At 43.2% G+C, this 27,039-nt stretch overlaps 1 protein-coding gene across 1 annotated transcript in view; it reads right to left on the bottom strand.

Annotated features, from left to right (window-relative positions):
• Window positions 1–27,039, bottom strand: part of DCLRE1C (DNA cross-link repair 1C) — a 344,756-nt gene that overhangs the window by 44,743 nt on the left and 272,974 nt on the right. The window contains exon 12 of the mRNA XM_069228721.1: window positions 15,965–16,053. Within this exon, the coding sequence (XP_069084822.1) occupies window positions 15,965–16,053 (89 nt within the window). The remainder of the gene's footprint in view (window positions 1–15,964; window positions 16,054–27,039) is intronic.

Below are 27,039 nucleotides of genomic sequence, written 5' to 3'. Positions count from 1 at the left end.
CAGGAACTTGAATTTCTTTGGCCCAATCCAACCTTCCAAGTGCCCATTTTTCTTTAGGAGACTAATTTCTTATGGTTCTGATACCTGCCCACATCCTTCCAAAATGTATTCCTCTTTTTTCTGGACCACTATTGCTCCTCCTTTGTCCACTGGTTTAATGACCACCATTGTCTGGTAGCTGGAAGTACTGACTTTTCAAATGTCAATATTTCACCTGGTATCTCAGAGTTGGGTGGAAAAAAAGTAGATGTTTTATCAAATGTCTGTCAATTCTTCTTTTGTTGAAAGTAAGCATGAATATACATTTTTTCAAAAGAAATCAATTGTTTCTGTCTTCAATTTTACAAATCTTTGCTTAAAGTTCCTTGCTTTCTGCTAGAATCTCACATTTTTTTAACTGCTCTTCGAGTTTTGGAGTTTCCAACAATTCCTGTTTACAGGTAGTTGAGCTGTTTGTTTAGAGGAGACCATCCCATCTCTGCTACATTTCTTTCCAATGCAACAAAAGTCTTTTTTTTATAGATCTGGTCTTCACTAAACATAACCAGGATGTTTTTGGCTTGTAGACCAAACGGTATGGTGCCTGCCTTGAGATTTTTAAGGAGAATGTGGTCATGCAATTCTGTCTGTACATGTTTATTTTTGAGCCTCAGTAATTGATGTTCCTCATATTGTGGTTTTAGATACAGAAGAAGGTTTGGTGGTTGGGAAAAAGGAAAGTGGTGGCCAATAGTTTTCTTATGTGCTCCTTGTTATAGGAAAATATATATTTTACTGACGGATCAAGAAAAATAAACCAAGTTCATTGTTTTTGATGGACAATGATCCTGCAATGATTCAGTAGCCACTCAAGTTGTTTTAGCGAGATTGTGCAGCCCTCCAAAGACAGGCGGGACTTTGTGAGCAATATATACAAAAATGTATGCATGCTCTGCTATTACATTCAAGACACTGTGCATACAGTACAATTAAATTTATTGTGTCAAGTGGCTAAATCACAACATTACATGTACATCCTTGTATAGGTTAATTTGTCATGAAAGAGATAACTTAGTGTGTCCAAATAGTTTACATTAAGTTGATTAAACATGGTCATCTGGATAAACAACCTTTAGTGGTCCAAAATAAAATATGTGAAAACCTTCACTAGTGCTGACAGACTGAATGAAAGGGAAGGATTCTATGTATGAGGATCTTGATGTAATAATTGTTTTACTTCAAAATTTCGGGTCAATAAACTATTTTTAACAAACGTGGTTAAACGACAGTCCAATATTTTAAAATCATATGGGGGTACAGACTGAGTTTGTATGGAGGAAAGCAAGGCAAATGGAATCAGCAAAGGCCCTCAAGGGGCTCCTTCTAGGTCAGGGCATAGCATATCTTTATACACAGGAGGATCTACCTGGACAGGATCATTTTCTGCACTGCATTCTCCTCCTTGGCACCCGCAAAGCCCATGAGGGGCTGTTCACAGTACACAGTTTTCCTTCATACTCTCAATGTTAAAGCTGAGAGCCGTCCTTGGATTGAATCAACTGAGTCTCTCCTTGTCTTTTAAGGGATGAGGAGGAGAGAAAAAGCAGGAAGAGTGACAGACTGATCCACGTAGGAGGGTCGGACAAAATTTAGCAAAAAGGAATCCCAGGTTCTCAGCACCAATTTGTCAAGAATTAGTGTACGGAGGGTGCATTGACAGTGCCTGCAGCTCTCTGACTAGGTGCAGAGAAGTAGCTACGATCAGAAAAACCTTCATGATGGTGAGGAGCAGTAGAACACAGTTGTGCATGGGCTCAAAAGTCTTGCACATCAGAAAATGAGGACCAAGTTGAGGTTCCATTGAGGCATGGTATAGTGCTTTTGCAGAAACATGTATGCTAATCCTTTTAAGAACCTCATCACAACGGGTGACTTCAATAACGAAGGTTGGCCAGGCAAATGTAAAAAGGCTGAAGGGGCAAACATGTAACCTTTAACTGTGCCCATCGCAAAACCTTGGCTAAGCCAAAGACAACACAAATAGTACAATATCTGATAATTTAGGCTGTAAGGTCACAACACCGGGCCACATCCACTACCTCAGCTGGCATATTGAAACTGCTCAGGTGTAGTCTGTGAAGATTTGGTTGCAGACTGCCCTGTTGCTGAGATAGAGGTTCTACCAAAGAGGAAGACAGATCAGAAGGCAATTGTTCAGGGTCAAACAGTTGGAGTACCATACACTTCAGTCCCAGTCTAGGCCTAGACATAATGACTTGCTCCCAGTCTGTTCTGATCTTTCAAAGAACTCAAGTACGGAAAGGTAGCAGTGGAAACACTTACAAAATGCCCATGCTCAACTGCAATAGGAATATGTACCCCAGAGACCCTATTGCCAGAAACTCCAGCATGCAGCAATCTTGATACTGTGCGTTCTCTGCAATGGTGAAAAGACCAGCTAGGGCATGCATCGCAAGCAAAGACATGCCTCAATGGTCGAAGACTTCCTAAACTACCCTTGGATGAAGACACCATACATGGTCTGCCACCTGACATCTGCTAAGTTTGTGTGCTCGGGCATTTAGGGACCCCCATGAAGCTATTGGCTACCAAAGGAATCCCCTGTCAATTCAGCTACCCCCAGAAGCACAATCCCTCTTGGCACAAGACCACAGACCCCGCTCTAGCCTGCTTATTTCAATACCAACCAGCAACTGTGTTGTCAGTTCAGACCAGCACCCGGCCTTCCCTTAATTGACAGGAGAATAGCTTTCAGAGCCAACTGGATGGAACAAAGCTCCAGGAGGTTGATGTGGAGCAGTTGCTCTCCCAGAGACCACTCCCAGATGATATTCCCAACCCAGAAATGATATCCAGCCTTACTTATATGTACCCTTTATCTTAGGACAGTTTGCCTTGTGCACTGCACCACACAACAGATCAAAACAGGAGAAAGAGCCAATTAAATGCCTTTGGGCATAAAAGTGAGGACAGACAAAAGCAGCTGGAAGTACACAGGACCCCCGTACATAAATGAAAAACAAAATATGCAAAAAAGAGAAGAGAAAGAGACAGAACCATTAAAGGGATGCAGGCCAACAAGGCAACTAAAAGCATCCAAGTCAAGTCCTGTCCTTTCTAAAGCCGGAGTATCACCAGTCACTCATATCTCAGTGCTCTCCTGAATGCCCCTTTAGTCAGAAGCACCTTGACTTCCTGCAGAAAGATAGTAGCATGAACTGCCAAAATTAGGGAAGGCAAGGGTGGGACACAAGAGGGGATTAAATGAATGGCAGGACAGAACTTTTCTTAACAAACTGTAGCACCCATAGATCTGAGGTAATGGGTTTCCAACCAGGTAAGAAAAATCAAATCCTGCTCCTACCAGCTGTGTGCTGTCCTGTAAGAGAATCAGAGTGGGTTGGAGGCTGTTGCGGATGCTGAGGAGGAGGTGGAAGAATAATGCCTTTGGTAGTGTCTGCGACTCACGTCACCACCATGTCCTCCAGGAATAGTCTTAGCCAGCGCTGAACTGTCTGTGAGGGCTGCAGATGTCAATAGGCCAGACCCTGCAAGTAGCCTCTAGGTTTTCTGTACTACTGGTAAATTTAACAGGCCAGCCAGAGCAAGTCTTGGTAGCAGGCCGTAATGCAGCTGTCTTGAGCATCCCTTTCCCCAAAAAGGCAGATGGATCAAAAGCCACGTCCATTAGAGATGCCCAGACAGCGCCTGAAAAACTCTACATTAAAGAGGTCATGCGGGAAGCAACGTTTCGAATCACACTTCAAGTCATGTTGCATTACAGCTCCAAATCGCAAGCCATTCCCATGCCAGATACCATTCTCAATCTACGCCCAGGAATCCAGGAATGATAGCTGAACTCAATGCCGGTGCCTATGGCAAATTCAACATAGTCTGTTGTTTTCAGGTCAGGCTGTAGTACATATTTGACAGTGTCTTGTCACTCAAGAATAATTTTGGTAAAGGTTGACCTAAATGCCTTGTGGACACATCCAGCAAAATCTTGCTGGCCATATACCAAAACATTTGTATAAAGGTCCAGTGGGCAGACTGCATTCACAGACCATGGAGCTAAACTGACAGATGAAAATTCGGTAATGCTGAAGGCGTCAATGCACTTTGACTCCTTGATTTTGCTTGTGGGTGTCTTTACACCAGGACTTATGAGGGTGGATGTTGTGTGACAATAGCTAGGTAAACAGCAGAAGATCATTGTTGTTTATCCTCTGGGTAGGTGGCTGGGGGAGCCGAGAATGGGATTGTCCTAGTAGCCATCAAAGTGTCTGTTAAAGCCTCAATGAAAGCCAGCAAGGACTCCAAAATGGCAGGCCTGGGTGCAAGATTTATTTTAACATATTAGCCTTTGTTTCTGTAATGGAAAACTTTAAATCAAGACCTTCTACTGCCCTGCGGACAGCCACCTAAAGTAGACACATTCTTCTGTGATCAGGCTTGGTGGAGATTTTAACTCACTCAGGAGAACATTCAAAACCAACCAGCATTTTGTACATCCGTGTACAATCAAGCATTATTATAATGAGGGGGAGCAAGTTGTCTGCCTCCTCATCATCAAGTGGTGTGTTCTAAATCCACTGAACTGTGTCTTAATCGTAGGTGAGCAGGGCCCCAAGCCTCCTTTAGTAATAGTGCTGAGAAATAGGCTGGGGATTTGTTTCCAAGGTTGAGGGCTGCACTTTGGTGATCTTGTGGTCTGGTGCGGAGTTGATGTTGGCTCTAGGATGGAGACCGGGATCGGCTCTAGCCTGAATGTTACTGGAGTTGTGGTCTGTGCCAATATAATTGCAACCAGTGTGGCACCCCCAAACCAGGGTGGAGCAATGGCCCGGCACTGGCACGGAATGGTAAGGAGACCCAATGGGGTCAGTTGGTGAGTCCTGCCAGTTGAAGTGCGACTTGTGAAGCCCACGGCTCCATGGGGCCAGAAGGCGCTCCAGAGTCCGCCAGCATCATCTTGAGGATTTGCAGCATTGTGTACTTAAAGACCTCTATCATGTGTGTGGGTCAGTGAAGGTCCGAGGAACTTGAGGTCCACCAGGACCAGCCTGAGAATGAGCTTGGAAGAGATTAACGGATTCAAGCCCTTGGAGTGCTGACTGTGCAGCTTCTCATCTCATGTGGAGTGGTACAACGCCTTCTTGCCCTTGTGGAATGACTTGAACTTACCCAAGGACTTGGACTGAGAATGGAATCTGGCATGGGAGTGGCCTTGTGATTTGGAGTGGGATCGGAAACGTTGTTTTGTGCATTACCTCTTATGTTCCGCAACGCAGAGTTTTGCTTTGCCCTGCCCAATCACCTTCAAGTGCGTCAAGCCAACTTGTCAGACAACTTTAATTGTGACCAGAACTGAGGCACCACAAGGAAACACTGTGCAGACTATGACCCACATTTGCTTTCTGCAGTCATAGCACAGGTTAAAACCTGTTGTTTTGGGGGTGAAGGGCATTTTACCTGTCATACTTATTCTGTTTTTTTGGTGTCAGTAGAACCAATAAAGTTGGGAGTAGAGCTACGGTTCTGCGTCAAAGGACATGGAAAGTACCTTTATGCAACTCTACACTGTCAATTCCAGGGTGGCGCAAGACAATGGCAGAGTCAAGGCACCATCTACTGGAGGTGGGAGCAATTACTTTTAAAATCCAGATGCAGCCTGGCACCAGGGGTTCTTCTAAAGGTGAGGAATCTGGTGCTAGAAGCATCCATCAGAATACACAGCTTGGTGAGTGTGGCTGGAGGTCACGCAAGATGGTCGCTGCTCTTTAGAGCTCAGTGAGGCTTCAGCACTTCCCGGAAGGAGATGTTTTCACATCAAAATGATTAATTTCTCCAGCATTTTTTAGCACTGGATCTCTGCCGCTGCATAAATATGCCTTTATCTGACAGAGACATTGAGTTTTGAAGTCATTTCAGAGACTTCATGTGAGGGCCTAAGGTAATTGTTTATCTGCATCATTTGCGTTTCACTCCATAAGCCTCTGCACAAACCTAAACTTTCACAGAGATGTTTCTATTTGACTTTTAACTGCTTGCCTGGATGTCATTCTACAAATCTAATTTCCTCTGCAATGGAATATTTATTACCTTCTGACAGCCAGCTGAACTTTTGACCTCTCTCTTCAAACACATTTAGCTGAGGTTTTCAACTTTCAGTATTCACTGGCAGCTTTTACTGTCAAGGAGCTCTTTCAAATTGCTCTTCATAACATGGTAAATGCTTTGACAAAGGGGATTTTTCCTTTTCAGAAGGTTCCCTTAAAACTAGTCACCAATTGTTTGACTATGTGCAGTAAAGTGCTTTGCTCTTGTGGTATTCTGCCATGCCTGTTCTGAGAGAATAATTTAGGATTTTCTATTTATAAATTTTTTATTATATTTTGCTCTGTTGTGGAAACTTCTCGCAGCAGCTTCTCATTGTAATATAATTTCATCATCACCTCACATTGCTGGCCTCCTATTACCAAATTGCTGCTGGCTTTTATGGGGAGACCACATAATCCTCAGAGCAACCAGTCATCCTCCTCCTCCAAGTCTAATAATCCTCTTCGAGTGGTGTGCACACATATAACTAAATCTTCTCTACCACCAGCTTTAACAATGGATAGTGCTACAGACTTTTTAAAGGATAGCGCCTCTTCATCTTATGCTGCTGGCGCAATTGCGAAAAAAACATCTAACACCTCCTCCGTCAAGCGCCCCAAAAAAGACCTTGATTCTCCCTCAAAATCACCTACACATCTTACTCTAGATGATGTCATGGAGGAATTGCGTGCATTAAAGTCCTTTATGATGGACACTAATGCCTCTTTGCAACGTAGTGAGGAGCAATGGTCCCAACACGAACAACAAATTTGTACTCTGGAACAGAGAGTCAGTAACCTTGAAGATTGCAACACTGTCAATCCTTAGATCTCCAAGGACATAGCTCAACTTAAAAGGCTTACTGAAAACTTAGAAAATAGAAATAGGAGAAATAATCTTCGCCTTTTTGGGATTCCAGAAGTTTTGGAAGGCTCTAACATGATTGCATTCCTTCAAACAGCAATACCTTCAATTCTTTGCTTGCCTTCTACCTCTCCCCTCTCTATCCAACGGGCACATCCGTTTAGGTCCACAGACTTCAACTGGCCCTCGTGCACATCCTAGAGGCATTATTATTCTCTTTCTCCAATTTACTGACTTGATGCAAATACTCTTGAAAGCCAAAAAGATGGACTCTTTGCTATGGTCAGGTCATAAAGTGTTTTTCACACAAGACTTCTCTCCTGCTACAGCTGCACGTCGCAAACAGTTTTTGGACTTACGTCCACAACTCAAATCCTTGAATATTCGATATGGTCTTCTTCACCCATGCATTTCAAAAATTACATTCAAGGACAAATCTTACTCGTTCAAGGAACCTTTGGCACTACAAACTTTTATTAACCAACACAAAACAGAAGCAATGGAACTAGGAGCATCTGCAATTACTAGAAGATATAATTTAAGTTGTCTTTAATGTCCTTTCTTTTTTTTTCTGGACAGTTTAATAGTAATGGTTATGTTTAGTATTTATATCCATGGTTTTCCTTCTCTGCATCTACTTCTTTTTTTTTTTTTTTAGATAGTGTTCTTTGTGCAATCCTCATGTTCCTTTCCCAACCGTATCCCTCTCTCACCATCCAAATTGTTCTCCTACACATTCCACTGGTAAGGTTTGATTTTTATTGTTCTTCATGTCACACTCCTTTACTGTAGTTATTACGTTATTTGGTCTCCTGAATGGTATATTTTTGGTTTGTATGTTTTTTTTTTCTTCCATGAAACTCGCCTTCATATGTTTTAATATCCAATATCACTTTTCTTGTGCTGAAGCCACTCTTGCCTGTCTTTTCAGGTTCTTAGCTGTCCCTCTACCTTTCAGGGTATGTACTTTCTATCTTGTCTTCTTTAGCTTTCATGGACTTTAGTCCCTGTATTGCCACATCCATGTATATAAATCTTGCTCCTTTTCTTTTTCTTTACTATCTTGTTTCTTTCCCATTTCTTTGCTTTTGCACAATTGATATGCCTAGTTTTTTCCTTGTTACAGCAGTTGTTTATTAATACTTCTTGTTATGCAATTTAGAACTGTTACTTGGAATGTTAAGGGGTTAAACACCCCATTAAACGAACAACAGCGTGTCTTATCTCACCTAGCTCGTTTGAAATGCCACATTGCTTTGTTGCAAGAGACTCACCTCAACGACTCTGAGGCAATTAAGCTTAAAAAACAATGGGTGGGGGACATTTTCTACTCCCCTTCCACCACAAACAAAAATGGGCTAATTATACTCTGTCATAAATCTCTCAAACCTACCATAATTTCACAGCATCAAGATACAGAAGGTTGATGGGTACTTGTTCCATTTACAATTGACAATATTTCTCTTACTATCCTAAATATATACGGCCCCACACATCCAGATCCAAATTTTTGGAATAATCTTTCAAATACTGTCTCTGAACATTCCTCAAACAATTTACTAATAGGTGGTGATTGCAACCAAATTCTTGATCCATTTTTGGACAGATGTTCCACGTCACGTTTCGTTCCACATGCCTCTCACAAAGCTTTTAAAAACTTTATTTTACAGCATTCTCTCTCTGATTCCTGGAGAATATGCAATCCCGACCTCTTGGAATACTCATTTTATTCTCCTACCCACCATTCCCATTCTAGGCTTGATTATGTCTTTCTGAGTAAAGGTTTATTGCAACATATGGTCAACTCTGAAATCGTGCTATTTTGATCTCAGATCACACACATGTGATTACCGACCTTGATCTTTTTCTTAATGGTTCTAAAACATCTTCATGGAGGTTTAATAACTCTCTACTTTCAGATGCTACTTTTATTGCTTCCTACAGTAAGTTTATAGAAGAATACTTCCACATCAACGATAGTGATCAACTATCATTTCATTTTGTGTGGGATGCATTCAAAGCAGCCTCTAGGGGTTTCATCATAAGTTACGCTCACTCAAAAAAATAGTCTGCTCAACAAAAATCAACTTCCATCCTTAAAAATATAAAGTCCCCAGAACATAAATACTATACTCACAAAACTAGTAAATCACATCTTAAAGCACTAGCCTCAGCTAAAATGGAGTTTAACCAATATACCACTGAACAAGCATGCAGCACCCTCCTGAAAATAAATGCCAGATATTATGGTGGTCACAATAAAGCTGGTTCTCTTCTAGCTCGATATTCAAAACAAAGAAAAGAAAAAACAACTATTAAATCTATCACAGATAACAATGGTGTTACACACTTTAGAGATAAAGATATAGCATTGTGTTTCGCTTCTTACTCTAAGGACCTGTACACTCCAGAACACACACCAACAGTTGAATCTCTCAACCAATATTTCTCTAATCTCAAACCAAGAGACCCATTGCAGATTGACCTCTCATTTTTAGACCAACCCCTACAACTTACCGAACTATACACAGCTTTACAATCGCTTCCCAAGGGCAAGGCTCCAGGCCCAGATGGCTTCACAATAGAATTCTTTATTCAGTTTGCTAAGTCTCTCTTCCCCAAACTCTTTCAATTACTTAATCACTTTATAATGTCAGGTTCTACATCTGGCTCATTTACGGAGGACATGATTTGTCTTATTCCCAAAAAAGATCGGGATGCGACTGAATGTAAAAATTATAGACCCATATCTTTAATTAATACTGATTGTAAACTCTATGCCAACGTTTTAGTCCTCCGTTTACTCCCATAAATACCTGACCTTATTGATTCTCATCAATCTGGTTTTATCCCTAATAGAAATGTAGCAGCTAATTCCCGTACTTTTTAAAATATTATTAACAAGGCATCTAAACTTAAGATTCCTCTGGCAGCTTTATCATTGGATGAGGAAAAGGCCTTCAATAGGGTCTACTGGGGTTTCTTGTCAAAGGCATTGAAATGGCATGGACTAGGTCAGTGGTTCCCAATCTGTGCGCCGCGGCTCGCTGGTGCGCCATCAAAACTAGCCAGGGGCGCCGCACACAGTTTGGGAACCACTGAGCTATTTATAGCCCTTGGGCCAGTTCGTACAAAATAAAACTACTCAGTTGTAGCAGCTCTTTTTTAATTTTGTCCTTGAGCGCCCTCTGGTGGTTAAACACAACTAAAGGGATTCTACATTTCACAATATTTAAACAGTTATGTTATAACTACATAAAAATGAGACCTGCCCATTTTACTAGGGTTACGTCAACCAATATTTTCCCCTTACTAAAAAACCCTATGCATGCTGTAATTAAACAACTGTTACATTTTTATTTTTTACAGTTATATATAGAATTACAATACCTTCATTGGCGTCATCCCAATTCTTTTCAGGGAGAAAAATGGATGTACTCCCTAGGCCAGGCTTACATCCCCCACCCACCAACAAAAAGTAACATAATGGGGAGCCGCAGCCAGTGGCCAATAGATCAAGGGAGCCGTGGGTCGAAAATGTTTGGGAACCACTGGACTAGGTACTAAATTCCGACATTTTATATCCATTCTTTATTCCTCACCATGTTCCTCAGTTGTAACAAATGGTATCCGATCTCCTTTTTTCCCTCTTAAAAGGGGTACTCTTCAGGGATGCCCATTATCTCCTTTACTATTTATTTTGGCTCTCGAACCTTTTCTATACCAATTAAAAACGTCTGAACAATTTACGGGGTTTCAAATTAATAATGCACACATCAAATTTATGGCATATGCTGATAATATTCTTTTGTTCATGTCTCACCCTGACACTTCTCTTCCTGCATGAGCTCAACTTATATTCTGATGTATCTGGCTATAAACTTAATATAGCCAAAACAGTGGTCTTACCACTTAATGCTCATTGCACTGGCTCTGTATTCCTTGGTGCAGGATTATCTTGGAATTCTTCTAAGATTAAATGCCTTGGGGTATGGTACTGCACTACTCTCAAGGATACATTAAAGACTAATTTAGAACTCTTATCTGCAAAGCTTGTAAATCTCACACAGAAATGGTCTCCCTTATATCTCACGTGGTGGTGCTGCTTGGACACCATTAAGATGATGCTTCTCCCTATCATTAACTTCTTCCTTATGATGCTTCCTATTAAGATACCTAGACTATTTTTTAATTCAACTGATAAAATTCTATCCAAGTTCCTGTGGAACGGTCGACAATGCTGAATCTCTCTTTCGATATTAAAACTTCCTAAAGTACAAGGTGGAGTTAATTTTCCTGACTTTTTAACTTATCACAAATCTTTTGGCATTAAGCAAATACAACCTTATTTATCTACATTCAATGATGCCCCTCAAAAGCTATGGTTCTCTTTGGAAGAAACATGTATTTCTCCCTTTTCCCATAAACACATTATATTTATGTCTAACCCCCCAAAATTCTGGTTGCCCAGCACTATCTCCCATTCAGTTAACTTACTGAAACCTTTTTTTTTTGCATCTTACCCCCATTAATCAATTCTTTAACAGTCATATTTGGCACAATAGTTCTCTTAGGAAACAAGGTAAAACCTTGTGTTGGAAGGCTTGGATGACTAAAGGTATTCTTCTCATTTCCCAATTATATCATAAAGACTCTCTCATCCCTTTTACTACTCTCTCAGCAATTTATAATCTCCCTATTCTCATGAAATCCCAATATATCATTCTTTCTACTCTGGTCCAAGAGACCCTCAATAAACTTATACATCATAATCATTCTTCTCTTGCATCATCTCCACACCCGATCGTAACTTCTAATTATCCTAGGGCAGCTGGAATTTGTAAACTTTTAAGAACGTCTGTTTCACCTAGACTCAAATCACCTATTGAGACATTGTGGGAATCAGATCTTGGTGTTGTTTGGCCAACTTTTTTATGGGATAGAATATGGTATAAGATACGTTCCACTGCACGCACTGCAAGCCTCACAAAGACCCTATATTATTTTTTATAATAGACTTTTCTACACTCCTGTACGCCTTTACAAACTCAAACTTGCACAAAATGACAACTGTTGGCGCTGCCACACTCAGCAGGGTACTGACTTTCACATGTTTTTTTCTTGTCCATCCCTATCTACTTTTTGGTCCTCAATATGGTCTCGCATTTCAGCAATAGCTCAGATCTCCTTACCAATGTCATATGAATTACTGTTTTTGGGTGGCATACACGATATCTGGAGTTCATTCAGGCCTCTTGGGAAATTGGTGGACCTTTTGCTTTCTATTGCAATCTCTATTATTACTTCTAACTGGAAATCTTCGGAGAACATTACTCTCAGACAGTGGTGGAATTCTGTATGTTATCATCATAGACTTGACAGCTACAAGCTTGATTCAACAGGAACTTTATTCAAACGTCATCAGCTATGGTTGCCATTAAGTAACTATCTCTCACGCACTGCGAAGGAAATTGACTTTTCTCCTCCTTTTTAAAAATGTCAATATATTTCCTGTTTTTCTTCTCAATATACTTGTTTCATCTTACATTTGCTGTAACTAATGTCTATTACCGCTCTCTCCATATGGCTATCACTTGATTCCCTTTTCTATCCCTATAGCTCTTCTCCCTCTCCATTTCTCTTTCTTCTTGCTTTATTCAAACTTGGAGTCTTTGATACTATATTGCTGTATATGCCTAATTCATTTACATGTTTAATATGCATTTATAAGTACAATATTCTTTATGCATATAAATTCACAACTGCATATCTCTGTCCTGGCAATGTTACGTTAATGTTATTGTATTTGACTCAATAAAAAACATATTAAAAAAAAAAAAAAAGAATACACAGCTCACCATATAGCTAAGGCTGTGGATTTTCAGGACTGAAGGTGTAGAAGAATGGCATCTAGAAAGCTAGTGCTTACTGTAATAATTTAGACAGCAGTTAAAAGTTCTAAGAAACCTGCTTTGTGCAGTATTTTTTTGGGAGATTGCAGAAGAACGTATGACAAAAACCCAATTGCCTAATAATTTTTATCTTATCTCAACTCTTAATTAAAGAAGCCCAAACAAGATACTATGATTCTGCAGTTTGTATTTATTAAATCCAGTTATAGTTCATAGAACTGATAAAAATGGTAACGTTTGAAGATGTAGCCAGTGTGAAAGCCAACATGCATTTTGGCCCTTATGTCGTGCCCGGGACTTGGTCAGGGCTGAATTTATTTGTGATTTAGCCTTTTAAAGAAGAATGCGGTAAAGTCTGGAAAGAATATATATATACCACTTGGTGGATGAAATAATTTGTGGGCGATGTACGTGGACCACCAATTAAATATATATGTGTCCTCTTAGTAATATCAGGATTGTAAATAAATACTAAACAAAGGAATTACCGCAGCTAGACGCCTTTAATGAAATCTGGGGAAACCTTACACATTATCAGGGGTTTGGATCATTTATTTCATACGTCCTTCTGTTAGCTCCCCCAAAATGTATTTATTTTTCTTTACATATTTTTTAAATGTTTTCAAAAACAACCGAATAGACATCAGCAAACAGTGTTATGTCCCTTCCCCCCCCCCCAAACAGGAGCAAATACAGCAGTCACTTGTAATACAGATGTAATAGCTTGGGTATTAGCCCTCAATCAATGCAGTTTCACTGTTCCCGCTCCATACATAGGTAGGTCACTTCCTTTGTTGTCTATCTCCAATCAATTCCTTAGTCTCTCACCCGGTCTGGCATCCCAGTCTCTGCGCACTCCTCTGTTCTCCCTGCAATCGCACCTCCACCACATCCCACTCAGCTAGGCCTCCCTGGGATAGTCCCCTACATAATTATCTGTGTCGAACACGACATCCCACCCGTGTCCATTTGGCAAACTCTCACAGGCAATGTTTTTGGTAGGTATCTTATTCGTCATCCACCTCATAGAGACACATTTCTTGGCCACTGCTAGTCTCAGCTCCAATACCTTCACTTTGCTTTTGGTATGTTTTGATCGTGGTACAAGCCACAGTCGACAGCTGCACTGTTGGTTGTATTGGCATGTCTGTCAAGTCACTCAATTTATAGACCACCTCCCTTCACAAAATACCCACCAAATATGTAAGTATGAGCCTTTCGCAATCTTGCATCGCTCCCCAAAAATTCTTATGGTAGTTGCGGGCAATCCTACTGATGTGAGCATGCGGTGTCAAATTAATCCGAAGGTCCTTCTACTTGTCAAAGCAATTAGCAGCATAGCAGAAGTCCCTCGGAGCGTTCTCTTTGTGTCTATGCTTTTTACTCTAACTGTTGGGCTTGGCTGGAGGTATCATGAAGTTACAATTCTACTGTAAAATGGCTATGACATGTTCATATTACTGGCAACTAGTGATGTCACAACTAGACTGAAATGAAAGATAAAGATATTTATATTAGGGTTGCATCAGTGCTTAATTTGTAAATAACTATGTGCCGGCGTCCATAACTAGCTGTGAGGCACACGGCTGCTGCATTTAAATGTGCTAGCACGGAATACTGAGGCAGCGTAATCCTAAAGCCACCTTAGGCCTCTTTAATCCATTTACAGCCACTCCCTGTCCCTTCAGCTCACTGTTACAGCTTCCTGCTTTCTCCCTTTTTTACGCTTTTCTGTTTTTCTCTTCCTCTGTATTTCCCATGTGTCTTTTACTCACAGTAAATGCTTGAGGCAGAAAAATAAGTGCTGGCCCTCAAAAATAAGTGCTGGTGCCCCGCGCCGGAAATCACCGGCTCAAATTAAGCACTAAGTTGTATACATCAATGTATGGTATTTAGAATTATAGATGACTATCCATCAATAACAGAGATGTTTTTCACTTCGGAACCATGAGGTAAAAATCTCCAAAATAATGAAATATACTCCATCTATTAGTGTATGATGTGCATGACCCTGCCAATAGAAATCCTGATGTGAGTTGATCCGTTCGTAGAGGGGCGTGGGGGCTGTGTCATGCTGTAGTCACACACACAAAGCACTCCATCACCCTTCACATCAAACCCGATGTCCTGCCTCACTTTACGACCTTCCTCAGGCATTCATTTCCTTCAATGATTCACTATATAAGCTAGATTTTTTTATAGTGCTTCCTATGGTAACTAAGTGCTGTAGATATTGCTAATATTACCTAATTTAATGATACTCAAATTTGCATCCCAGAGAAGGATGGAGGACTCATCTGGCTCCGCTGGAATTCAATCTCATAACTCCTAAATCATACCCAGAAGTCGGTGGTGAGAGTTAACTTACTGACGCATCATGCAAGCATTCTTTCAATAATTTTTTAATTAAATATCTGGTGCCGTACCACCTTCCCCACAACAGTCTGGGCCTCGCCTTCAAGCCTCAGGTGTGTTCCCTGCTTTCAAGAAGATCCAGCGCCATGAATTTTAACAAAGCCACAATCAGCAGACAAGGCAATCGATTGTCTGTTGCTGGTCTGCACAGACCCAGTTTCAGAGCCTGCTTTTTCATTGCTCTGTCACAGGCCCTGCTTCCGAGTTTGTCGGAATCAAGGCGCTATTTATCGCTCCCCATAAATAACAATGCGTCGGGGTATGTTATTATTCAGGTGAGATAAGTAGAGTCTATTATACGTTTTTGGGAAATAGCATGCAGGTCTTGCTGTTTAACGCACCAAAATCCACATGGTACGGTAAAGACTGTGCACTCATCCCCCGTTGAATGTCTACAAGCTTGACCTATCGAAATTTAACAACGGATGAGGTATTTAACGCACCCTGCGATTACTGGATGCTTTAAATACTACCTAACCCGGAATTCCTGCTCTGTGCAAACAGGAGTTTGCGCGGAGGATCTCATAATCATGCCAGTGTACCGAGTAACATGTTTCGTCCTTCATGTTCCTGATAACGGCTTTCTTTCGGAGCCAAACGCGGCAAGGAAATGCACATATATCCTAACAGGTTCTGCAATTAGTACTAACAATTGTTTTCAGCGGTGCACTTACATCTTTTCTACATGTCCCACTGTTCTGCCCACGGGTATCACGTTGGGATATGCATTTACTGGATGCAGGTATCTGAGGAAATCTTTAATCTGAACGAAAATAGGAAGGAAAAGATCAGCATGATTTTAGTGCTTCCAACTGTCACAGTTCACAGATACAAAACATATCCATTCCAAGTAATTCACAAAATGCTGTTTTCTCATAACAAAAATAAAAGCTCATTAGGATAGTTATTAGTTACATATTTAAAACAGAACATGTAACCACATACAAGGTAAGAATATGAAAGGTCTATTGGAAATTATTTTTTGAGCTACCCACTCTAAGCGCCATAGAGCCTATGAATCTAGGTTCACCAAAGGCCAGCATCTGGGTTGTATTTCTTAGTGAGTATAAATATGTTGGAAAATAGCCGTCTTTCTTTTTACAAATATAGCCATTTAGGCACAGTAGTAGAACAATGAAAGTATGTATGTATGTTATGTCTAACACTGTCTTACAGTAACCTTTAATAACTATCAGAAGCATGTAGACTCGAAACGTCTCAATGTCTCTTCTCCCTGTGTCATAATACTGACATCAATGACCAAGTTCCAGAAATAATTAAATTCCATCAGACAGGTCCTGCTCTTCTGTCCCACAGTGAATCTGTGAACTTAATCACCAAATGTTTTATCATTCATTGTTCGAGGCACTGTTTACTGTTGGTCTTTTCTGTTATATTCCTCATCTCAATGTAAACTTTTTTTTACAATTGGAACTGTTCCAATATAAAGAACCATCACACCAAAGAGGTCCTGGAGCGCTATATAAATACTAAAATATCAATAGTGAGGGTTAAAGCGTCCAATGCCAAGCAAAGATCAGTATCTAACTGACCAAATCTTGTCTCTTGAATTTTTAAATGTGTTCATTTACATTATTAAGGAGTGCATCCTATCCCATCCCTACAGACCTGTCTGACCAGGCAGTAGTGTTTGGTATGTCATGAAGTGCACTGACCACTGGTGTGAACGGGGTCAGCCCTATCCCTAGACATCAGTTAACATAGCAGGAATGATGGGTGGGTCGGTAAGGAATCTGTAGCTAGATATAGGCCTTCATTATGACTGTGGCGGTCTTCTGACCACAGCACACCGCCAGCGGCATTATGAGCCAGCCTACCACCATGTTTTCAGAGGCAGTAGCACTGCCATGAAAACCATGGCTGTAGGGCTACCAGTGACAGGGAATTCCTTCCCTGTCACCGGTAGACAGCTCCCCCACCCCCAGCAAACACCTGACCCCCCCTATACACATTGCTTCCCCTACCCCCACCACACATTGCATCCTGCATCCCCCACCCCCCTACGGTCACACCCATCCCCACCCCCCACACGTTGCACCCCCCTACGGTCACAGCCCTCCCAACCCCGACACACAAAGCACCCCCTCTCCGCCTACATGCACACATACACCCACACGCATACACCCATTCACTCACACTTCCATACACGCATCCACTTACTCTCATCCATGCATGCAATCACTCACACATACTTACACGCATTCAGGCACGCATACACACATACATCCAAACGCACATTCACACACGCGCAAACACTCTGCAATGCAGACACGCACTCACTTCACCATTCACAAACGTACACACATATTCTTACACACACACAACACCCTCCACCCTCCTACCTTGTCGGATGCCCGACTTACCTTGTCTGGCGAGGTCGTCCAGCAGGGAGCGGGAAGGGGCGCTGCTATCGCCAGCACTGCCCAGCCACCAGGACACCGCCAGGCCATATTAATGATCATAATACAGCTGGTGGCGTTCTACTGACGAGGCTGGTGAAAGAGTCACCAGAACACCACCGACCACCGGGATGTATACTGCCAGATTTCCGCCCAAAGTGTGGCGGAAATCCATCAGTATCCATACTATGGCGGACGGATGTTCGCCTCTCCGGCGATATGCTGGCGGCTGTCACCACGGCAGTAGGTGGCAAATACCACCAAAGTCATAATGAGCACCATTTTCTCTACCAGATAGGGCGTTACCAAAGGTAAGTAACTTGTTCATCTGACAGACTTCTAGCTGCAGATCCCCTACCTATGAATAGTACCCAAGCAATACCTCCCGGAGGTAGGTCTGTGGACGAATTTCAAGAAAGGAAGTCTTGTAGGACCGAACAAGCAAAGATCCTATCCCTACAGACGTGACTGTCCAGGCTTTAGTCTTGGTAAACATGTGCAGATACCTGGCAGATGTCCAGGATCAGAACTCCGCTTGCTAATGCAGTGGTTGCAGCTTTAGCTCTGGTAGAATGAGCTTGCAAGCCTTCAGGAGGATGACTCTTAGCCAATGCATAGCAGATTGTAATGCAGAGCACGACCCACTTAGAGATGGTCTGCTTCGGCACCACTCGACCTTTCTTGGCATCAATATACCCCACAGAGAGATGGCTGACCACCCGAAACTCTTTTCTGGGATCAATGTAGAACCATAATGCTCTTTTTGGGTGCAGCCAGTTGAGTCACTCTTTTTCTTTAGCGGGATGTGGAGGACTGAAAAAAGTAGGCAGTGTAATTGACTGGCCTGTATGAAATGGGGTCACAACTTTTGGCAGAAAGGAGGCACATGTGCAAAGCACCAATTTGTCAAGGTAGAAAGAGAGGTAAGGCGGCTTCGTGGATAAGGCCTGCGGCTCACTTACTCTGCGGGCAGATGTAATTGCCGCAAGGAAGGCTGTTTTCAAAGTCAGAAGCCTAAGGGGACAATTGTGGAGAGGTTCTTAGGGAGCACACATTAAGAATGTTAAGACCAAGCGCAGCACATCTGCAAAACATATGTATCAAGTCTGCCCCTGCATGCTGGTTGTGGACCCTCCCCACTTGGCAATTTTTCCAGGTGTATACGTCGAAGATAGTTTTATAATGTTGTGCCTGCAGGTTAGCTGAGAGCAATAAAGTTTGAGCTAGCTCGAGGGATTCTGAAGAGGAGCAGTCTGAGGACCCTAGCTTCTTTAGCCAATTCCCTGATTGCCTCTCGAGATTGAGCCATTCAGAAGCGAGATCACTACATTTATTTTTAACTTAAAATCTTTTTATTGAGAAATTGTCAGAACAATAAAGCATTATGCAGTGGAAGCACTGTAGGTGGCACATTATAAATGGCATTCGAGAAACACAGTAGCCACATCCAATATTAGAGACACAATACAAAGTACACCAGAGTCAACTTAGAAGTCAGTAAAAGTATACCTTCGCAAACGGTCTGGCACAGAAGACTTCCATTATAATGAATGAGTCAGGGATTAGAACTGGCGGTGAGGGAGAAGGAGCACAACAGGTCAAGACAGGGAGCCTGCGGGGATGTTGGTGAGTTGGTGTCATCCCAACATGTGTCCCAGGTGTGCCATGGATAGTGAGAATGATATTCTTGGCAAGTGGGGAATATTGTCAGTGGGGGTGGATTAGTCAAATAGCTGAAGTGATCGGAGCCTAGGTGGGATGAAGCAGGAATTTTCTATCCCGTTACAGTAGTTTATCAGGGGCTGACAAACAGTTCGGAATTTGTGTGTTATTTGGTGGAGTCTGTGTGAGACTTGTTCCATAGCCATTATATGCCATAGGCAAGTGAACCACTGTGCAGTGGATAGGGGGGTTCTTTTTTTCCACTGCAGGGTCACCAGTTGCCTTTGCCGCATGGAGCACATAGCTAATAAGGGCCTACTCAGCATGTGTCATTGCTTTCAAGTTTATGAGATGAGTCTCAAGGATGGCCGTACGGTAGGAGGAGGGCAGAGGGTACCCTACAGTGGCTCGGATGTGACACAAAATTTCCTCCTTCCAGAAAGTAGCGATTAGGGTGCAGGACCACCAAACGTGGCAGACTTCTGCTTTATCAGTCTTGCATCACCAGCATAGTGGGGATATACCTGGGTAAATGGTGGAAAGGGGTGTAGTACCACTGGAACATGAGCTTGTAGGCTGTTTCCCGACGAGGGATACTGCAGTAGGTTTTAGTGATGTTTCACAAGGTTTGGGCCATATTCCCTTTGTTAATGGAATTCCAGGAGGTCTGATATAGATGCAGGCCTGGGGGTGTGGAGTGTTGAGTACCCTGTATGTTTTGGATATAAGCCCTCACCAGCCATCATATGTCCTTACCAGTTTCTCAAAGCGTGTATAAGGTAGTATGGCCTGGCGGTAGACGGAAGAATAGATAAGTCAGTGGGGCAGCCAAAGGTATTGAAGCCTAGCTGCCTTGGTAAGGTTATATTCCTCTTTGCACTGATTAAAAGTTTTCATGGTGCTCCCCGTGAAGAGATCATGAAGTATCCTGCAGGCACCATCGGTCCAGCCCTAGATGGAGTGGGGGGGGGGGAGCGCCGAGGTAAACGCTGTATTGTGTGCTATAGGAGTGTTGGAGGAGAGAAAGGTAGTTAACCCTCTCATGATGCTCAGTTTGTCCCAGATGTCTAGAACTGGGCTGGCAGGGGTGGCAATGTAGGCACTGCACGGCCTAACTTGTTTAGCAGGCCAGGCCAAATCCCGAAAGGGTCAATAGATGACCGCCATGTTCATATGAAACTACTGTTTCTCACTTTCTCTCGCTACCCATTCAAAAATATAGCGGAGGTGGGCAGCCCAGTAGTATTCAAGAAGGTTCGGGCATGCGGGGTCACCTTTGTCCGTGGGTTGCATTAAAAGGGCATGTAAGATCCTGGGCCATTTTCCGTTCCATATGAAAGCACAGGATTTGTGCTGCAGGTAAATAATGTCATCTTGAGGGACTGAAGTAGGAAGGGCCTGATAACTTCCAGGATGGGGCGGCGGAGAGGGGGCCAGTTTGCCCATGTCCAGGTAGAGAGTGTGGGTGTCAAATTAAGCCTAAGGTATTTAGGGGTATCCAAGGACCAACGGAAAGGTGTCAAATTTTGAAGGGCACGGAGATCGTGGTTCGTTATAGTATGGTTAAGAGCGCTTGATCTGGACAAGCTTATTTTGAAGCCAGATACCGCTTCAAAATATGTCAGGCTAGTTACCACTGCCAGAAGGGAGGTAGAGGGCTAAGAGAGGATAAGCAGCAGGTCATCTGCATAAAGACTAAGCTTATGCATCTGTCCCCCAAAAGGAAAACCTTTATGTCAGCAGTGCAGTGGATAGTAATGGCCAAGGGCTCGACATCTAGGGCGAAAAGAAGGGGTGACAGGACACAACTGTGCTGGGTTCCCCCTTCTGATTGCTATGGGGTCTGAGGGTCGCCTGTTGATGCGGAGTGGGGCAACAGAGACAACAAACAAAGTTATGATTTTTAGCTATAATGCCCGGACCCAGCCCCACCTTGCGTAACACCACACGGAGGAAGGACCAGTTCACCCTGTCAAATGCCTTCTCCATATCAAGAGATAGAAGGCAGGCAAGATATGATAGCGATGTGTTTTCTCAACAAGGTGCGCCACTTGGCACACGTTATTCATTCCCTGCCTGTTCTGTATCAAGCCCACCTGGTCAGGGTCAATAAAGCCTGGTAGGTACTGTTCAAGTCTAGTAGCCAGGATCTTAGTAAAGATCTTAGCGTCAGTGTTTACTAGAGCAAAGGGGAGATAGGAGGAACACAGCGTGGTGTCTTTTCCTGGTATCTTGCCGCCATGGAGGGTGTAGGGCCCATAGCATGTGTGAAGGAGTTAAACAGTCACTCCATACATATGCTCTGTCAATTAAGGCAAGTAAAGGCAATAGAAACCAATCAGGAGCACATCTGGACCTCGTGTTTTGCAGAGCAGTAGAGCTTGAACGGAGCTTCGAATCCCATCAGGTGTGACTGGGGCAAAAAGGTATTCTGCATGGTGAGGATTAAGGAGTTCCCACTAATATGCAGTCAGATAAGTCTTTAATCAACGGAGGTGAAAGTAAGTCTTTGCTGTAAAGGTTCAGGTAATATTTGTGAAAGACCTGTTGTTTATCTCGTTCAGAGATCGCCCAGGTCTCATTTTCCCTCCTGACCTTTGCAATATGTGTCTTGGTGTGCACCAGGTGCAGACGCTGGGTCAAAAAAGTCCCTACCGTATTTCCTCCTTCATAATATCGCTGCTGAAGCACCAAAAGGGAAGGCTCAGCCCTTATTAGCCCTATGGTCTCAAAGTTACCATCACAAAATGTCAAGTTTCTGTTTATTACCCCAAAGGGTGTGGCTTTGTCCTGTTGCTCAAGTGCCCAGACTTCAGCTGTCAAACTAGTTTCCACCAGGCAGGTCTCCCTCCCCCATGCAATAGCCACTGATGTGATCACCCCTGGATGGTAGCCTTCAACCCGTCCCATAATCAGTGAAGAGGTGTTTAAGTCAGGGATTTAAGTGTGAAGTATTTAAAAATCGTCTTGTGGATCTCTTCTACATTAACTGGGACTGCAAGGAGTCTTAGGGGTAAGCACCAGAGCAGGGAGGACCTAGGAGGTGCTAGGGCGCCCAACCAGGTCAGCTCAATATGAGCATGGTCACAGGTGGAGATATCAGCTAACTCTGCTGTGTCCAAGTGACACAGGAGGGAGTGTGCAAGCAGGGCATAGTTAATGTGGGAAAATGAGTTATGTACATAAGAATAAAATGTATAGTTCCACATGTCGGGTGTTTATATCCCCAGGCATCCACCAGCCCCAGTTCTGCAATGTCCCTAGTAAGCTGAGCCAACATGTAGCCAGTACCTTGGTATGATGTCACTGTAGGATCCATACCAGATTGAAATAACTGTTAAAACAATGATGTCACCTTCTACCCCTGTTAATTGCTCTTGCAGGATCTGTCGCAGGTAGGTGTCCTGCGTGGTGTTCAGGGCGTAATTGTTAAGGAGTGCGAGTTGTCGCTTGCCACAGAGCATGTGTAGTGTCAGATAGTAGACCTTTGTAACCCTTACTATGTTGGGGATCGCAGAGCTGATGCCAGATTTGCATAAGATGCCCATCCCCAGTGTCTTTGTGTCAGTATATGCCCAGTGGCGTACGGGGTATTTTGAGTGTGCCATTCTGTGTATGTCCGTCCCTATAAAATTAGTTACCTGGAGGAAGATAATGGAAGGGTTATGGCATAGGATATATCACCAAACCTGCTTGCGTTTATTCAGGGAGTTGAGGCCTCGGACATTGAGGGTGAGTATCTTAGTGCCCAATGCCATAATCGAGAGTAAGTAAGTGGACAACCACTGAATAGCATGGCTTCAGCAATGCAAGATAGGGAATATTAGTAGAAGAGATAGACAGACACCAGGTACCCCGAACCTTACGAACAACTGGTAATTGGGTCGGGGGCTATTCCCGGTGGACAGGGTATCCCATGAGGTCAGTGATGAGAAAGAGAATAGTAGAAGCCCCACCATCAAAGCTGAAGGAGTGTCTAGGAAGGCCTGAACATTGTTATTGTAAGAAGTATCGGCAGTGTTTGATCTGTAAGGAAAAGGCAAGTAAAACCAAACAAAATATAATGGACCAACAGGATCCAACAAATACGTCCTCATCCAGCGGAGACTGAAACCGTTGCCCTGCATCCTGCTGGAGGTGTCACCCTCCGGGGATGTAAGGCATAGGGGATAGGCTAATGGACAAGGTCACAGTCCAACCATAGAGGGCTAAGGGAGGCTGCTTCCCCAGTCCCCCACTTCTCAGGGACCAATGAAGTCATGAGAGCAGGCAGGTCTGCAGTGAGCATTGCAAAGAACTTGTTGAGTATCACTACGTTTTTTGACACTAGGTTACATTTTAATATTACCTTAAATCCCAAGCTTATCTTGTTGGGGGTGCACAGTGACATGGTTCTCGGGCCCTTCCAGTTGTTTACATTTGTGGCTATGGCCATAGTTCTGTGTATTGCATCAGCCTGGCTCAACCGTACCTCTTGACATTTCACCAATGGTTATCGCTAGCGATGTGTAACTTGGAAATGTCCTTGTACTCGCACAAAGGCCAGAAATCTAGCAAGAAGGGTAAGCAGGTCTGGGTGCCTCTGTTGGACTGGGTTGCCGGCCAACAGGGCTTATTGTAACTTGAATATGTCGGGCTGCTTGATGACTAAGTATGATGTAGCCCGCTGGTTGTATTAATACCCCAGCTCACATCTGGAATTTTTGGGTTATTTATAGCTTGAAGTGTTCTGAAAAGGGGAATAATAGTGGGAAATCTAAACAAAATGTATATTATTTATTCATGTTCCTTGGTTCAGCATGGCACCTACCTATTTCCATGCTGGAGGCGGCACAAATTCCTCCCTCTGAAATATCCTGAGTGTTGTCAGGGTATTGCTTACTGACTAAGATTTTAGGTGGATTGATGTCTCCTTTTTAGGATTTATTTTTTTTATAGCAGGAATATTGCACTACCCTCAATGTCCTTTTGTTTTGCTGGGTACTATGGAAGTTGAAATTATAACAGCTGATAAAGAAGGTCACACTTCTGCACTTTACTGTTGGTATGGCACTTGACATAGTGGCTCTATGGGATGGTTTTTAATCACCCGGAAGAACAATTACAGGTATCGTCTCCCGCACTGTATACTTTTTGGTGTGATGATACTGTATTTAGCTCTATGAACTGGAAGGAGGTCTTCTGTATCAAAAAATGCTCTCTTTCTTTGTACTATTTTTGTATTATTATAAAACATGGTATAAAAAAAAAAAAAGAATGTTACACCAGATTGCGATCCGACTGAGGCATTACAAATGGTGAAGGAGAGAAAAGATTAAAAAGACCCTTTAGGAAGCTATGTATAATAGGTGACTTGAACAAGGAGGATTGGTCAGGCAGCCGCAGAAAGAGCCGATAGAGAACGCTGAAGAGTGCCCAGAGCAGAGACCTGCTGGGCAAGGGAAAGAATAAAGAGTAGGACTTTAGAAAGTGGGGCAGAGAAAGGATCAACATGTTTCTCTGTATACCAGGCCACAAATTATTTCCAACAGCTGGCGTATACCATATTGGTGGAGGGACGCCTGGCAGCCAGAATAACGTGATAGACTTCAGGAGGGAGGTCGATAGCTGTCATCTGCAGCCGCTCAATATCCGTGCAAAGAGGCAGAGAATGGACAGGTTCAGGTGAAGAACTCTCCCCTCCTGCGATAACAGAAGATTCTCCCGAAAAGGCAGCCTGATCAGAAGATCAATGGCCAAGTTCAGTAGCTCGGGCACCAGACTCTTCCGTGCCCAAGAATTGCCTGTACCCGGTCATTCCTGGTCTTTTTGAGAAATCTTGGCAGAAGTGGTATGGGCAGAAAGGTATACATGAGACCTGAGCTCCAGTCGAGACAAAAAGCATCTCGGGCGAGAGCCACCTTCGAAACTCCAGCATGTAAAACTGCTGACATTGCACAATATCAGCAACGGAGAACAGATCTAACCATGGCTCTCCCCACTGCTGAAAGAGATCTTGTGAACCACTAGGTACAGATGGCTGAGTTAGTCTGCCCTGGTGTTCAGAGACCCTGCCAGGTCTTGAACCACAACGGAAATGCCCTAATTTTCCAGCCAAGTCCAGAGATGCAGGGCCTTGCGACAAAGGGTCCATGACCCCACCCCACCATGTTTGCGGCAGTACCACAGGGCAGTAGTGTTGTACATGAACAACTGCACTAGCCTTCCCTTGATAGAGAGTAGAAAGGCTTTCAATGTCAGTCGAATTGCTCAGAACTCGAGCAGGAATGTCGAGTTGGTACAACCAGCGCCAGTCCAGATCCAAAAATGGATCACTGGGGGCCCACTAGAGCCGAGGCTGAGATGGGGCCCCCTTTGATCCCACGGGGCCCAAAGGAACACCAATGGGGTAAGGCCACCCAAAAAAGGTGCATGGCCTCATAATATTCCTTCTGCTGGGTGGAGCAGAGTTGGCACAGGCGCAGGCTCCAAGGAACCTGGCCTTGAATGTCGGTGCTCCCTTGTCTCGTCGGCTGACAGATGAGGCAAAGTCGAAGACCTCTTTGACTTCTTGCTCTTCTTGTGCCTCGACTTACCGGACCATCCTGAGGACTTGAAGTGGGACAATGACTACTTCAAGCTTGTGACCGGTACGGGTCCTTCCTCTAGACTGGGACAGCGATTTGTGTGGAGTAGCATGCCAGGCCGCCATGAGCTTTAGGGACTGCTCCCTCAAAGCCTTCTGGTGTATGGCATGGCAATATGAGCAAGACTTCGAGTCTTGGTTGTGCTCCAGATACCACAAGCAGACAAAGTGGGGGTCCATTACAGACATCAGCCGATGACAGGTTCCGCAGGGCTTGAATTCTGTCTTCCTAGATGACATTATCTACACACCAGGGGGAAAGCCCCAAAAATTATTGACAAAACGTTGAAAAAAGCCAGTCAAAAAATGACTGAGGGGTAGCTCTTCACTAGATGAGCGCTGGCTAGGGTGGAAAGAAAAGTACTGATGTCAGTACGCTTGGGTGGCGCCTATGTAGGTACAACATCATCATTCTGGCACAGACGATGTCGACAACACATGGAGAGTCGATCGACAATACCTGATGGCATGCAGTGTAATGCTCACGAAAATTTTCCAGATCCAGACTGATGTCTAGGAAATTCAAAGGTAAGGAATTTGCAGCTAGAAGTCTCCATCAGATGTTCACTTTCAATATAAACTCAAGTGAGGGCGCAACTCTTTTACAGTTCAACATTTTTGACTACCCTCAGTTCTGTTCCCTGGAGAAGTGCTAAGGCAATAAATACTCTGGAGAAATGAGGAGTCAATTACTCCCACACATGTAAAAGTGATTATATGGGTCAGAAAAGTCTTTACGATATCTAAAATGACTTTTGGGACTCTTTCAGAATTGCAAATAGGCGGGGACATCAAAGGGGCAGACCAATCACATATACAAGTTGCAATGACATGTATCAATTGTATGTGACCACAATTATGGTCACAAATAACAATTTATTTACCTTCAGTAACACATTATCTAGTAGAGACACAACCTAGCTCCAGATTCCTTACTTTAGAATCATCCCTATGTGTGCGCCTGAATCCAGAAACTTTTTTCCCCATAGCACGTCTGCACATGAGAAGAGGGCGTCGCACAACTTCCTATCGACATAGTCCA

Source organism: Pleurodeles waltl, chromosome 4_1, assembly GCF_031143425.1.
Source record: "Pleurodeles waltl isolate 20211129_DDA chromosome 4_1, aPleWal1.hap1.20221129, whole genome shotgun sequence".
Classification (NCBI taxonomy): domain Eukaryota; kingdom Metazoa; phylum Chordata; class Amphibia; order Caudata; family Salamandridae; genus Pleurodeles; species Pleurodeles waltl.
Note: the sequence above shows the minus strand (reverse complement) of the source record. Positions and strands in the feature narration are given on the sequence as shown.